The 16,065-nt window shown below is 30.1% G+C and overlaps 1 protein-coding gene across 16 annotated transcripts in view; it reads left to right on the top strand.

Annotated features, from left to right (window-relative positions):
- The window catches only part of LOC107450753 (membrane-associated guanylate kinase, WW and PDZ domain-containing protein 1), a 92,788-nt gene that overhangs the window by 46,547 nt on the left and 30,176 nt on the right, over positions 1-16,065 (top strand). For 2 of the 16 annotated variants that reach the window (XM_071178963.1, XM_043052999.2), the window contains exon 1: positions 115-384. The exons of 12 other annotated variants lie outside the window; for them this stretch is intronic. In XM_071178963.1, coding sequence (XP_071035064.1) covers positions 225-384 — 160 coding nt within the window. In that variant the 5' untranslated portion in view covers positions 115-224. Of the gene's footprint in view, positions 1-114; positions 385-11,741; positions 11,859-16,065 lie in introns of those variants that run through there. 2 more of the 16 variants (XM_071178964.1, XM_043053000.2) reach the window with 2 other exon arrangements.

The raw sequence follows: 16,065 nt of genomic DNA, 5'->3' as shown, positions 1-16,065 counted from the left end.
TAAGGATTAATTTTAAAAAAATAAAAAGTAAAACAGTTGCATTACGTCGACTGTGTCTATACGTACTTCCAGCTGCTTGAGAAATCGAGCCAAACCAGAAAACCGGATTGATTTAGTGGAAGGGAAGGGGCATGAGTTATGTTTTTTTCTTGGTGTGTGTGTGCCACTGTGTTTACTCTGGAGCTTTTTTTTGATCCTCGCACGCCGTTATGTTCCAATGAGGCATGCTAGAAGTATTTCGACGTTTTTTGTTCTGTGGTGGTGTTTTCCGTCATTTCGAGCACAGCCCTGAAAGAAAACCTCTGTATCAAGTGGAGTACAAGGATGTGGAAGACTCCGATGATATTGATTTCAACGAACCTGTTAACTTGGAGGTGGATTCTGGTAATGTTGTTATTTTTAGTGAAAAAGAAAATAATATTTTTTATTTTGTCTTCTAATTTTGTTAGTTTTCGATATTGGAACAATGTTTAAAAAATGTTTCCCTTGAAAGTTTTTTTTTTTCTTTTTAATAACTAACCACGTTTTGTAACCTTGAAAATAGCATCTTGCCCTTCCTTTGCATTTTAGTTTTGTTTATTTATTTTATTTCTTGTTACTAGTCTGAAAAAAAAAATTTCGTAACAACCGAGGCCAATATTTTATAACTTTTGATGCAAAATAATAATTCTAATGTTTTTAATAATTCAGGATAAATAAGATTGTATAATTGGTAAATCTGTTCATTCATCGATATAGAGAACAATAAGAGTATTGTCTTCATTCAGTACAAGGCTTAGTTTTTTAATGTATCTCCGTTTTTATAATTGTTAAAGAAATATTTAATTAAATTTAATTTACGTATATTGCATTATATTTTAATAATAAGTGATGTGAAATACCGTAATTAATTGAAATTTGGAGAATGAGATTCCCCCATAACCCCTATTGCTGCCTGATTACTAGATTTGTTTTTCTTTTTTTTGTCAATTAGCTCCATCTCAAAAAAGCGAGCTCACTGAGAAATTGTGTCTTCTGTGGGGAATTAAAAATTGCAACGCCTCGTTAGTGCACACCAGGGACTAATATAGGGGACTAGGTACTGTCTTTATATCTTTAGTGCACGCTAATACCTTAGGTTTCTTTCATCGAGTTCGTCGGAAGGGGGGAAATGTCAAATAATCTTTTAATCTTAGTTATTTTTATTTTCACTATAAAGTGGCAATTGCTATTTATTTTACTCCATTATTTTTTAAATCTTGAAAAATATAATGTCGTTCAAACAGAAGAATTTTGACGCTTGGACTTGTAGAATTTCAACGAATCACTTCTAACAAAATTATATCTGTACAATTCTACCATCCGTATTTTCAGAAAGGTATTTGAGACAATATTCGTTTGCCTGTTTCATATCATATTTTTTACGTTTAAATAAAAAAATTAATTGAAAAAAAAAATCTATGCAAAAGCGAATGTTCAGTTTCAAATAACGAATTCAAAATGAATAACAGTATTATTTTATTTCTTTACATTTTTGTGAAAAAAATTATTGGAAGTTCTAAAAGTTACTGAGTACTATTTCTTCCTGTTTAATAAAGCGAAGCGTTACTTTTTTTTAAAACGGATATTTTACTATTAAATTTTTTCCTATAATTAAAAAATAAAAATTTAACCTAAAATCCGAGATGGAAGGGAAGAGGACTCTTAAATCTGTAACGTTCCCCCGGGAAAGAACAACAACAACAAAAACTTGTTTTTAAAAAAAATTTCAACTTTATTTACTTGTAAATTAAGAGTGTCTTTCTTTCAATTGGACTTGCAACTCATTCTTTTGTGGTATTTTTAAAAAAAACGTGTTTTCAACCATGTTGAAGTGTATAAATCGTAATTGTAATGTTATTTTTGAGGGTAGTATGAATATTCAAATGAAAAAATTAGGATTCATTTATTATACCCATCTTAAATGCGTACATCCTTGCGTCAGGTGTTTTCCTACAGTATCGCTCTGAAATCATGGCCAATTCAGGTCAGTATAATTCATATTTTGGACAAACATGAGGAAGGATATGTGGGCATCTATCAATTAACTGATCTTTTTCCCTGACACGTGTGGGCATACTTTCCATGTGTTTTCTGATTTTAATGAATCCACTTACTAGGCACTTTGTCCACTTGCTGATATTGAAATGGAATGGCGAGGTGCACTCATGACGCCGAGGCGTCCATTCATTAAAATTGGAATCACGTACTAACGAGACGTCCATACAGTTTACAGTTAAATAATAGATAATAAATAGGATTTTATTACTTTTGTGTTAGTTAATAAATATGCCTTACAGCTGTTTATTTGTTTATTTTTGTAATTACATATGTTATGAAGTTTTATCAGATTTTTATGTGGTTTTGAAATCGTTTAGATTAATTTCTTAGATTAATGGTTTTTCTTTAAATTTTTTTGTTTTGTTTTTGAGTGTGATTATTTGATGGTTAAGTAGTATTTATAGATATTTATTGACTTCTGGAGAGATTTGTATAAGTTATACTATAAGAATGGGATTAAATGGTAGAGTTTGAAAGTGATATAAAAGCCGGAATCGACCATACTATGCATTGCTGTCTAATATATATTTTATAACCGTCGTTGAACAGCCGACCCAATTCTTTGGGTTTACGACTACTTATGTTCAACTACGTAGCCCTGTAATTTTGAACCCAATTCAGAAGACAAGGGAACTCTTGGAGCAAGTATTGGGAGAAATTTGCTTTCGTAGCGGACTTTTTTATGGAACTAACCAGCATTCTAATCCATGATCCGTCTACCGCTGAAAATATTTATGTCAGCACTGTGGTGGGTGAAAGCCGGATGCAGCATTCGTATTGACCAGCCATCGCTGGGTTTCGAACCTTGTTCACCTCGTTGGAAGACGAACGCTGTATCTCCTGAGCCATCACGGCTCTCACTAATGTATAGATAATATGCAATTTTAATGACATTTGTGAGTTAGTTATAATTAGTCATGCTTGATAGTTTTTAAGTTTTGTTTATCTTACCTTACGCTCTCTACGTTAATTTCGAAAATAGTTCAAATGTGAACGGGGGGAAAATATAGTTTGGTTAAAAAAAAAAGAAGTTTTTTCTTTCTTTTCATATTTGCAAATGTACTCTTGCTCATAAAAATATACCAAAATTGCGAATTATTCATAAACTCGAATCCATCTTTATTGAGTTCACATAATTTTTTCTGTTTTAAAAACGCTTTGTAAATTGAATTTTCGCTCTTTAGAAAAAAGTATATAAGCTTTATTACAAATATATATTATAGAAGCTTTAGAAAGAAAGAAAATAATGAATATAAAATGGGCGATGTAAATATTAGATAACTCCGCCTTTGACTTGATTCACTTTTTTTCCCCTTTTATTTAAATGTTACGCTCTCATGGGAGGTCTCTACGGTGTTTCAGGAGTTGCTCCGAATCCGTTGCTCAGCAACCTGGGGGAAAAAATCAAAGTATTTTATTAAAGAAGAGAAGCATGATAAAATAAATTTCCTTAAATAGTCACAAAATTCCCCTTATCGTTGTTTATCTGCTGGTTTGATTTTTTTGTTCAATTTTATTACCGCAGCTGGGTAATGTATGTTTTCTCGTAATATCCGTTAGTGTAAAGCTACTCAAATAAACTATATATAAATAAATCGATATTGTGACTTAAGTCAATATTGAAATAAAAAATTGCGCAATAGTTACATGTTCCGAAAACTTCCAAACGAGTCGATAGTTTGGAATTTCGATTTTTATATATTGCTAGGGGGCTAAGCTCCCTGTTCGCTGAAGCTCATCAACCCCGATGATTGCTCCGCAATGATAGCTGTTTCTTGGCATAAAATAGTTGAAATTATTCAACTAATTCACAACTGTCATTTAATATTTTTACTTACCGAACGGACTAGTATATTTTAAATGCAATTTTTGCATTCATGAACATTCATTTTAAATGCAATTTTTGCATTTAGAACTTAACTTTGTGCATGAAGCTGAAAGTTAAGTTCTAAATCATTTAACGAATCTCTTTAACCGTAATTTATGATAGTCTGTTTTTTTGAAGTATCAGCAGCCTACAACTCAACTCTACGATAGTTGTATATTTTGATAAGATATGTTGTCATTCGAATTTTGATTGATTAGGGTTCCAAAATTATTGTAAATATCGTAATTAAAGCGTTTTCCTTTTATAAAATTCCGTAGTATTTATTTCGAATCTTTTGACAAGTGGCGTCCGCTAATTTTGGAAGCCTAATCAAAATTCGAATTACAACATACCTTATCAAAATATACAACTATCGTAGAGTTGAGTTGTAGGCTGCTGATACTTCAACTATATTAAAATAATTTGCACCAAAAAATAATTATTGTAAAACGGTTAATTAGATCGGACACCGATTTAAATAGTTTTAGCATCTTAAAATGTAACGTAGAATTACATTATTCTAAGAATCAAAACAATCCTCCTTAACTCTTAGTTTAGAAATCAAACAAAACTCAAAACGTAAAAATAACAGTACAGGTCATTTTAACCTTTAAATTAGGGAAACAAAAATATTCATAATAACTTTATGACTTATGCTGATGACTACCTAACCAAAATGAAAATTTATGTGGGAAAATTGGATCCTACCATGTGATTTTTCCAGCCAATAAAAATGTATTGACAACAATGGAAAACTGAGACACCATCATAAGAATTTCATATATAGTAAGATTCCTACCCCCCATCTTGTATTGCAGATCCACGTCGATATAGTTCGTGATACTTTCTGTAAGTTCAGATTATTTTTGGCATTTTGCTGACGACTTGCAAAAAAATGAATTCCCGTTACTTGGTGGGCGCCATGCCAAATGAAAATAAAGGAACTAGTAACTCGGTTTTTTGACTTATCATAATTCTCACTCCTGCTCCGAGAATAATCGCCCGATTTCAATAGAAGCTTTTATTCTATCGCAGTTGCTTCGTGAATTATTTTCTTTGTTATGAAGCATTTTATGTGTATTTCTTTTCGTAAAAGGCTGTGTGGATTGTCTTGTAATGTGTGGATGTATTAAAAAAAAGAGGAAAAAAAGTGTTTTTACTAAAGTAAATAACATTTATATCTAGTATGAATGTTAATGCATTTATACTTATTAAAAAAAATGCAATGAACACTCTTTAATTCGATACGGCAGGATTTTAGATATTAGATGATTCGAGGTGACATTAAATTAAAATTTCATCTTAAATTCGAAATTATACCCAAAATTTTGGTTCATTCGAAGTATGATCGAGAAGATTTCAGAAAATTTTACTGCTTTATAAAAAATTTCCTGCTTAATTTTAAATAGATTTTTATAAATAATGTAAAATAATTAATGGTTCGACGGAATGACTTCAAATATGCTAATTAATTTGTGCAGACGATACTATAAGTTATGAAAACTCTCACAAAAACGTACTTTGTCTGAATAAAGATTTTTTCCACGGATTTGGATTTTTGACCTAAATATAGGAGTAACAGCAAACTGGGAAATAGGCTCCAAAGTTTTAACTCCTTAATGTTAATTTAACTTTTTGCGCATTTTGCCATTTATCTTGAACTTTTAAAGCGAATTGATAAATTTGTGCGCACAATTATAAAATTCGTTTATCTAAAGATAATTTCATGTAGAATATATAACTTGTTGTAAATTATTTCTTTACTTTTCGTTACTTTTTCGTATTTATAAGTTGTATTTTTAAAACTAGATTTCTCTTGAACTATTGTCCAATTTCGTTCAAATTTTGTATTTTGCCATTCAAATTTTGTTCGACTAATATCAAAAAAAAAAAAAATAATAATAATAACTAAATATTTTAAATAGTAAGAGTTATTTTTTCCATGGAATTTAAACATTATTTTGGGTGGTCCATTTTTTTTCTGGCACTGTCTTGTGATACTAGAATTTCAAATCAATATCCTTTATAGTGTGAGATTTTTAGTTTTTATGCCAAACTATTCCATAGTACTGTTTCCATACAATAACTCTACAAGTTTGCGGAATTGTCCTTTGATTAAATTTGTTGCATTCATGGAAATTTTTTTTCACTTATAAGTTTTTTTATATACTACTTGATTGTGTAGTTAGGCATTCGATTACTCCAAGCCATGTACACGACGTGTTCTTGAATCTATTAAATTATTTCTGTTAATTATTCAGCTTGATTACCATTTACTAATTTCGTGATAAATATATTTCGTATTAAATTTTTTAGTTAAATCCAATTCATTGACGTAGTATTTATGTCATGTTAATTCTTTCATTCATAGTCATATTATTTTGTAATCAATTCACATTTATAGATAATTTTTAAAAAAAAGTTACCTTTCTTTTTACGTTTTAAATTGCGTGTGATTTAATTTTCCTTAAATCCTTAATTTAAGTTGATTTTTATTTTTATTCAATTTTTATGTGGTGTAATTTAAAATGTGTTTTTAAGGTCTTTTTTTTTTTGTAAGTCTTATTTTATTGATATTGAGGATTTACCCTGAGAAAGAAATGAGAGAAATTATAATTTGATGTTTGAAATAATTACTAAATAGAATGAAAATAATTACTAGGTAGAATAAATAAAGATTAACTATGTCGATAGTAGTGACATGAAAACTTAAAAATCTATTTTTAATGAGGTTTTATGTAAAATAATTTTCTGTTTAATAAACAAATTTTATTTATACCCATTTAGTTTAATACTTATTTAAATATAAGTAATTTTAAAACTTAAATAATCTTATGTATGTAAAGATAATTTTTAATAATTGATTTTTTTTTTTCATGTTTCTTGATCTAAATCAATTTATTCTTTATGTGATAGCTAACTGACAAATTTGGACTTGGTCTTTTTACAAATTTATAAGGTTCTTGAGCTTTAAAAATAATTATGATTCCTTTTATTCAATTATTAGTTAATAGTAAGGAAATAATAATTATAACCATTTTAGTTATAATATTGTTAAATATGCATTTGAATTAGGGATACAAAAATATTTGCAGGAAAACAATACCTTTATGTTATTATGACCTACATCAATTTTATGCCAATATAAAAATTAATGTGGGAAAAAACTGGATCCTACCATGTGATTTTCCGGCCAATAAGAATGTACCTGCAACTAAGGAAAACTGAGACACTATCATTAGATTTTTTATACATTGGTTGAATGTATAAAATTGGCTTTTTTAGTTGGAAAAAAATGTTTTTATTTAAAAAAAATTGCGATAATTTGTGTTCAATCTTGTCGTCGTTACACAGAATTATAAATTTACTTTAGCTTCAAATTTTTTACTGGGAATTATATAAATCTGTGTTATGCTCTTAGCCTTTTAGAGCTACCAGATTATAAGAAAGGCCAGGATGCAATGCCAGGCAATTTTCAATTTGACAGTGAAGATTTTTTCTTCTATTGTACCAGATTTACCTCAGTGTAGTTCGGTGGGGCTAAGGAAAAAAGCAGCAAATCGAATTTTGCACATACATCTTTGGGATGGCACTCAGTAAGATGCTAACAAAGTGTTTCTTCCAGGAACGCTATCTGATTTTTAACCCCTCCTTTTACTTCGTCACCTGCGATTTTTCACATTATTTTCCACACCTGCGGTCCTGCTTGTTTTTGGCGCCAATGTTTACGCCGTGCGCAGTCGCCTGGTAAATGGGCATATCTCCGTTGTCTTGTGGCTGAATTTGGCTTGGCTGTTCTATTGACTGATAAAATTATGCACTTTATTGATAAAAAGATAAGACAGAAAAAAAACAGGCTTTTTGAATCGAATATTTTATCTAATCTTAATGCAATGATTTACGCAAGAGTTAATTCCAATAAATTGGAAATTTAACTGAATATCATTTTATAAGAATTGCACTCAGTTTTAAAATCAATTCTCAGTTTTTATTATTTTAACCCATAAAGTAGACGAAGTTTCCGTATACTTTCTTACTGCCTTCAAACTAAACAAATGCTTAAAAATATTTTTGTTCGGTCGTTAAGTTTAAAATTAAAAAAATAAATTATTAAATAGTTATGAAGTATTTAAAAGTACTAAATGACATAAAAGGTTATCTCACGTAATGCATATTTTAGACTTAAAATTATTTAGAACTTGTATATTTTTGATATTTCGTCCATTAAATGGCATCTTAAATCTCAGTTTAGACTCGGCGAAATAAACTCGTATGATTTTATTCGATTTTTACACGTTTAACTGCGTTTTCTATTGTTGCTCGTCCGTTAATAAAAGTTTTATTAAAAAAATAAAAACTTTCGATGTGTTGTATTTGTTGTAAACCTGAAAGAACTTGTAGGAGGAGAGTATTAGGCTTTTACAATTCTTATTTTTGGTTTATACAGTGAAACCTCCAGAAAAGACCACATCTGTGTAGCGACCTCCTCTATTTACGACCACTTTTGGGGGGGCACGGAATTTTTTTCCATAGATTGTGATGAAGAAAACCTTTAGGAGAAACCATCAAAACCTTTTTCAGCGACCAGGCAAACCTCCACACCAAATGCGGAGAAGGTCAAATGAAGAAAGAAACACTAAGAAATATCAAAACAAAAAATCGTAACAAAATTAGTTGATTTAAATGTGTTTAAAATATTTGTGAGTGACTCTAATTTAGAGAGTTCTTTTGACGATCCCTGAAAGAGATTGATAAACTCAATGTTTCGATCAAAGTGTACTAAAGACGATGCTATCAATGATTTATTTTTAGAGCTAAAAGTTAATTAAAAAAAATTTTTTTTTTTAGTAAAAACTAAACGTCTTAAACAAACAAACAAAAAGTAAGATTGGTTTTAAATTTGTATGGATACTGCTATGTGATAAAAATTATATATTTGCGACCTTTTAGAATAGCATTGATTTTATTTTGTTAACATGCTGTTTTCAGTAATAATAGTTAAATGTGCGATAACTTTTGGAGTAAGCTTATTTTTATATCTGTATGGAGACTGTAATAATCAGTTATAGTTGAACGTTTGATATCTTTTAAACTAACATAAGGTTTTATTTTAAAGCAAAACTATTTTTATTTAATGCTAAAGCAAATTGCTACAAATACTTTACTGCCTAAACAATAAAAACGACACTTAATAAATATTCTAAAAAGAACTATTCCTAGCATGCATGTTAATTTTTTTATTAATACAATTTGTTGAAAGTTGGAGAAGTTGGAATAGATGGACGCACTCAAAAACTTCCTTTCGCTGCCTTTTTAAGGTAATGGAAAACATCAAGTTAAATATATTCTGTCTCTTATTTGTTTGTTTTCTCCTCGTCTAGTCAGTCACTCATCGATTTTACTGAAATAGGTTGACTGATGCGGAAGATAAGAGAGAGAAAAGGCTTGAATTTGAGGCTAACTTAATTTTTCTTCTTCTGACGTCCATTTGTCCAGCTAGTTTAGAATTAGCCATTTAAATCCTTCCAAAAAAAAGTTTAGTTATAACTTTAGATGTCTTGCACACTCACGTATCTCGATTTCATTCATCGATTTTCTGATCCATCATAGCATTTCTAATTTTATTAATCGATTTACTGATTCATTAAACAGTAGTTTATGAAGATCATTTTACTATTATATTTTGTTATTATAAAATAATTCAAAGTTGTTTATCATCACTGTTGATTTCCAGTGTGATTTTGACTTAAAATGTTTATTTAAAAAATAGCTATGCAGGCAATGTTTGCTTTTTTAAATATTCAATGTTTAGTTAATAATATTTTACGGAAGAAGATTCTGCTGGCAAATTCTCTCAAGTTTTGCCTGGCAAAGAAGCATACAAATATTTGGCATCATTTCATATCCATTTTTAAATTATTTTTTTTTTTTGCATAACTTGTACATATTTCCATTTCAGCTTCAAGGACCCCTCATCCTCTATTCATATTTTTCTCCTTGATATTTTAAATATCGTGTTCCATCAGAACATATATTTTTTCCCCGAACTATGAACGTTGGAAAACACCTTGCCTTATTGGTGTTTTAGAAGAAAGTAATATACATAAAATTAAGAAAAATAAGTTCGTTGCAATTCTTTAATTTTGGATAGGAAACATGGAAAATGTAATGCTATTTTACGACTTTTTGAAGAGGGCGATGACTTGTTTTACGATGAAGCTTATTTCTTTTTCACGTAATTATTTTCTTTTAATGAGGTATCCCGCTGACCTGTATTTGGATCTTTCACAGCCATATGTTGGGAACAAACCACTAACTTTTAATCCAACTGTTGAGTTTTTATCTTTACAAAAATTCTTGATGTTAAGAGAATGATTCTCTTAATTTCTTTGAGGGACTTTTTTTATTTAATTATTTGTCAAGTATGGCCATATTCTCTAAAACATAAATCAATTTTTCTCAAATGAATTTGTTTATTTTTGTGGGATCCCTTCTTCATAACAAAGTAAGATGTATCTCACACGACCGTAATATGCTTAAATTCTACAAAGAAACTACATCCACTACATAGTAAACAATTTGCACTAAACTGCTATGAAAATGACGTCATAATTTGCTGTGTGTATGTTTTGAACTCACCCCCGAAATGAAAACGAAATTGTAACATGCTTTTGAAGAGTAACCAATTCCGCACCCGACTCGTACCGACCATAGTACTGACGTAATATATCCTCAATGGCAGACAGATCATGAATTAGAGTCCCCTTGCCGCCAGGCTAACCTTAGGAGGTTTTCCTCTCCACGTATCGCAAATGCGGGTTAGTCCCATCCAAAAGTCCTTCACGAAGGAAAATTTCTCCTAATACTTGATCCAGGGCCGGGATAGCCTGGTTGGTAGGACACTGGACCCATGTCCAAGAGTTCATGGGTTCGATCCTCGCTGACCGAAGATTCCCCGTGTAGTAAATGGTGACTGATAAATCTGTCGAGTCGTAAAGTCCTCCATGTTTCCATAACAAATCAATATCTATGGGGGTACTGATCCAGGAGTTTCCCTATCTTCTGGATCGGTTCAAAATGACAAGGCTAAGGAGTTGAACATTGGTAGTAACAAACCCAAAACTTGGGTCGCTGTTAAATGACGGTTAAAAATTATAAAAAAATATATGAAAAAAAAAACACTACTATATCATTTTGCACTCCTGCGTTAGGCTATATTTAGAGCATTGTTTCATCTGCTTATCTTGAGTTAGTTTCGTTTGTATTTAACGCTTTTTTTTTCTTCTTTTCTTTCCATTCTGCTCAACTCAGTTATGTGTAGTATTGCCGATGTTCGCCATATCGTTACTTGTTCAGGACCGAAAGAAGGCCTGAGAGAGTACTAATTGAGATCACGCCCCGTTTTAGTTAGAAAAAGAGAATCACTGTCCTGAAGGGGTTAACCTTAAGCAAAAACCCATTCTGTTGTGTAAAAGTTATTCTCTCTCTTCATTTTCCTTGCGTTGCGACAGAGTGTTTTTCAATACAAGTTTCAGACACATATTTTTATTGCACTATATATACGCAGTTTATCGAAGAAAGTTTTATCCCGCAAATATATATTTTCAATCATAAAATATATCCTCGATGGCTGTCCTTTCTCTTGATGTACGATAAATAACGTCATTTTATGGAGTGAGTTAAAAAAAATTGATGGTTGAACGTCCATTGGGAAGTTACAAAAGAAAAACCATCAAATATGAAGTAGTGGCACTCATTTTGTTGATATTTGTGAAATGACGCGTGTGTCAGTCTGGCGGAAGTTGTATCAACAGTCATAAACAAATCAAAATTCAATGTAATCGGCTACCCATGATTCCTGTACTGGTGTGCCATCCATCGCAAGCTGAGATGTATTGCTATGCTGTGTCCGGTAAATAATGAATTTCTCTTTATTCAGTGCTGGATAATGCAAGTCTGAATTGAACCTTTTATAAGGAGAATAGATCCTATATCAGATGTTTTTTTATTATTTGTTTTAGAAATCTGTTTGGCGCCAACCGATTTTGTTTAAATTTTCAAATATTGCTGTTACATTTTAACTACTCAGTTTTGTTCGATAACATTAAGTTGCCTGCTTACTTACTTTCATATCCTCCCCCCTCTGTTTAATTAGCAAATTGCTATATGTATAGTTTCAGAACGCTTTTTTTTTCCAAGCAATTATGTACTTTTTGTCACTATTTCGAAGGTTTTAATTTTTAAAAAAAACTATGCCGCCCTTCTTTACTTCCTTTTAAAAAAAGAAAGAAAAAGTATTGAAGTAGAAAAGATGCATAATTTTGCAATCATAAATTTCATATAAAAACTAACAGAGAAGAAAGTTTCTTTTTTTCTCATGCAGTTTGATAGTTTAAGACTAATTAGTGTAATTTATTGTAATTTGTTTGAAAACTATTTTAACAAGTTCAAAATCAGTTTCAAGTGGCTGGCAGATTTACTTGCTATATCATAATGCTACTATCAACAGTCAACACTAACAGAGAAATGGCATCTTGTTTAGCATAAAAATTTTATATAATATTAAATAAAACTTTTCCACTGATTTTGAGGTATTGATTTCAAATGTATGATTTTTAAGAATGATAGATTTTTATCCAATCTCTTTTATCCTTCATAGTGATAGCATTTATTCCTCTTTCAGATTTTAATTTTCCTATTTTTTTAAATTTAATTATATGGTAAACAGTACAGAAAATATAACAAATTATTTTATTTTTCCCTCTAATAATTAAATTACATAAGGATAAACAGGAATTGATTGTTTTTTTTAAAAACATTTTTATTGACATTACTGTTATGTGACCATTTTAGTATTTAATATTACCGTCTAATGTCAGAATTATGACTGATTCGACACACGTGACCCCATAAATTTTTATTTACCTAGTCTTTATTTGATATTCATACATATAATCAGTGGTAGGGTGAAAATTTTGTCTAAATATTATTCTGTTAAAAAGGAAAAAATATGTCATGAAATTGCAGTTACTCCCTAAACATGAACATTCTTCATGATTCCTATTTGTATTTTTCTCTCGCTAAAGTTATTGCTAATTTGAAATGATGGAGGCAATCAAGTCTAATGTTGCTAATACTGTATGTATTTGTAACTGTAAATGGCTGAAATTTGTGATTGTTGACAGTCACATTGTCGCTTTGGTAAATGTCCGAAATATATAACAGGCCTAGTTCAGTGCCACTGCCCGGTATGCCCTACATCAATGCTTTTTAAGGTCAAGTGCCATTGCCCAGTATGCATTTAATCAGTACTCCGAACATTGATATTTCTCCTAATCTATCCTCAGCAGATACTAAAATATCGAATAAATGTAATATCAACGAATAAATTAATATCAAATCGGATATAACAAATATTTCGGGATATTCACCGGTGGAAGTAGGCATTCTCTTGCATCTTTGATATTCTGTTTTCATGAACGGTAAGATCCTACAGAATCTTCAATACAATGCAAGGCCATGTAAACAAAAGCGTTCTTAAAGTAAACAGTTTTAAACCTTTTTATCTTTTAAAAAAATATAATGTAATAACCGATTGAGTCAGCTCGCAACCAAATTGATTTTAAAGTGGTGATTGAGTACTATCTATTAACTCCTCAAATAAAGCGCAGGGTGTTTTTAACAGATGTTAATTGCGACCAAGTTGGCGAAATATTTAAGGGCATTTGGCGTTCTAAAAACGTGGCCAGTTGAAGGTCTCGTCATACTACACCAGATAAATCTGTTCATATTTAAAGATAATTCTTTTTGATAAATTGATTAGCGACCTTGGAAAGAGAGAAACGCGCTCAAGATTTGGCGGTAGAGATTTCGTGCTGGCGGTGGGAAATAGCATTTTTAACTGACCTCCCTTGGTGACCTTTTGGGTACTCTCCTTTGTTGATCCCTGTGTTCTACACCCCGATTGCACCTCCTTGGGGGATCGTGTACAAAATCTTTCCATTCAAATACGTTTTTATTTACAACAGAAAATGATTCCCGCTCCTTAAATTTCATTTTTGCCCACCGATATTGTTCCAATTAAACTGAATAGCGTTTGTTTTACATAGTTCGATATTTTCATTATGAAACTTTTCCAAGGCAATTCACCTCTATTAGGTATTTTAAAGAAGAGAGTAAATCAAGAACTTTCAATTGCTATTGTCAAAACATCAATAGTTGCAGTTATCCTGTCATTATTTGATTCAATTTTAAATTACGTAAGTCAAAGAATATTTGCCATAAAGGAATCCTTCCGCTGTATAGCGTGCTCTTAATTCTCCTTATCGATAATGCGTTCGATATTATTGTATTCTATATCCATAATAAGATATGGTATTCTTGATATATCGCTTGATAACTTTTTAAAATATCTTGATACGAAAAATATTAATATTTCATGATATATCGCTCAGCTTTGGTGAGCGACCACAATTCCTTTCTAGAGACTTTTTTATAATCGTATTATCATAAATGAGGCAAAAATTATTTTTAAGTCCTTCAAAAAATAAAGTTTTATTTTTGTATGTGCCTCATCTGTGTTTCGTCTTTTTATTCCCTTAAAAAAAAGTACGTTTTGACGGGAATGTTATTAATGAGTTTTCAGTTATAACTAACGTTTTAATTATTATTGAAAATGGTAATTTAAACATACATGAATTAAACTTAAATGACTTAACTTAAAGGAAATAATTAAATGGGCTGATTTATAATTCGTAGTTTATAAGTCTTAAATTTTAGCTACTCCATAACACTGATTTAATTTAAGTAAAGTAATCAAGGGGTGAATATTTCTTTAAGTTGGAGAATAAAGGTGTGCTAGAGATTTTTGCATTGTGGAAAATGAAGATTCCCAATTCATAGTATCTGTACAAAATTCTGAAATTTGTTGATAGTTTACGTTAAAAATTTCTAAATCTGTATAAGTTATAACTAGTTGAAATAAAACTTTTTTTATCACAAAATAGTTTTGTGTATGTTCAAGATTTGTCATTCGTTTTTACTGGCTGATTATTTGAAATAAAATAATTAAGATTAAATAATAATAATCAAGGCTGAACGTAGAAAGTGATGTAATTGCTATTCTATTCCCTTCGTAACATTACATTTAATTTTAGGTTTTTTAGCTTGGGGTCAAACAACATTGCAGAATGATCATAGTCGCTATAATTTTTTGCTATTAACCAACAAAATTGTCTTATTTGAACCAAACATTTTACACGTCCAAGTTCTTGGATATATCAATTGTTTTATATTATTTTTTTCTTTTGTTTCGTTAAATAGAAACTTGTCAACCTTAATGTTTAACTTGCGAAAATTATTAATTAAAAAAAAATATATTTGCTTTTGTCAGAAACTATTTAATTGAATCGCGACAAAAAATTTTTAAAAAATATATTTTTAATTAATTTATGTTACTGTCTTTTTTTTTTAATTAAATCGTGTGCTCAAAACATACATATTTAGGTTAAGTAATAATAGATAATTATAATAAAATGCAATTTATGAAAATTTATACCTAAGTTATAATTATAATAAATTATTATTATAATTAAGTGCTCATGCTCCACTTTTCTTTTTCGTCACTTTAATGTTCTCTAGTATGAAGTTGATTATGAAGTTTCTTTAAGCATAATTTAATTCGTCCCGCTTTTTCATTTATTGTATAGTTTTCACGAGGTAGTGCTGACCATGCACACTATATAAATATGTTTGAGATACACGAATTTTCTGTTTGTAACATGATTATATGATTGCCATAAATTTTTGCTGTACGCTTACTATATTTACTGTATAATTAATTTAAATGAAACACTATGTAATTTGGTGTTGACTCAAGAATGGGTATTAATTTCGACGAAAATTTGACTCATAAATGAAAACAGACCCTGGCTTTTAAACAAATACAATGACGCGTTTAGTTGCGTGTAATTAGTACAAAAAAATTCGTACGTTACAAACCGTTCCCAATTCGAGATGACACTCTAATAATTATATAAACAACTCATAACATATTTCAACTGTTTTTATTTAATTTTCTACGGGAAAAGATACTGGGAAGAATTGAATTTACTGCAGTT

This window comes from Parasteatoda tepidariorum, chromosome 3 (assembly GCF_043381705.1).
Source record: "Parasteatoda tepidariorum isolate YZ-2023 chromosome 3, CAS_Ptep_4.0, whole genome shotgun sequence".
Classification (NCBI taxonomy): domain Eukaryota; kingdom Metazoa; phylum Arthropoda; class Arachnida; order Araneae; family Theridiidae; genus Parasteatoda; species Parasteatoda tepidariorum.
The sequence above is the reverse complement of the archived record's forward strand: the minus strand, read 5'-3'. Positions and strand labels throughout refer to the sequence as shown.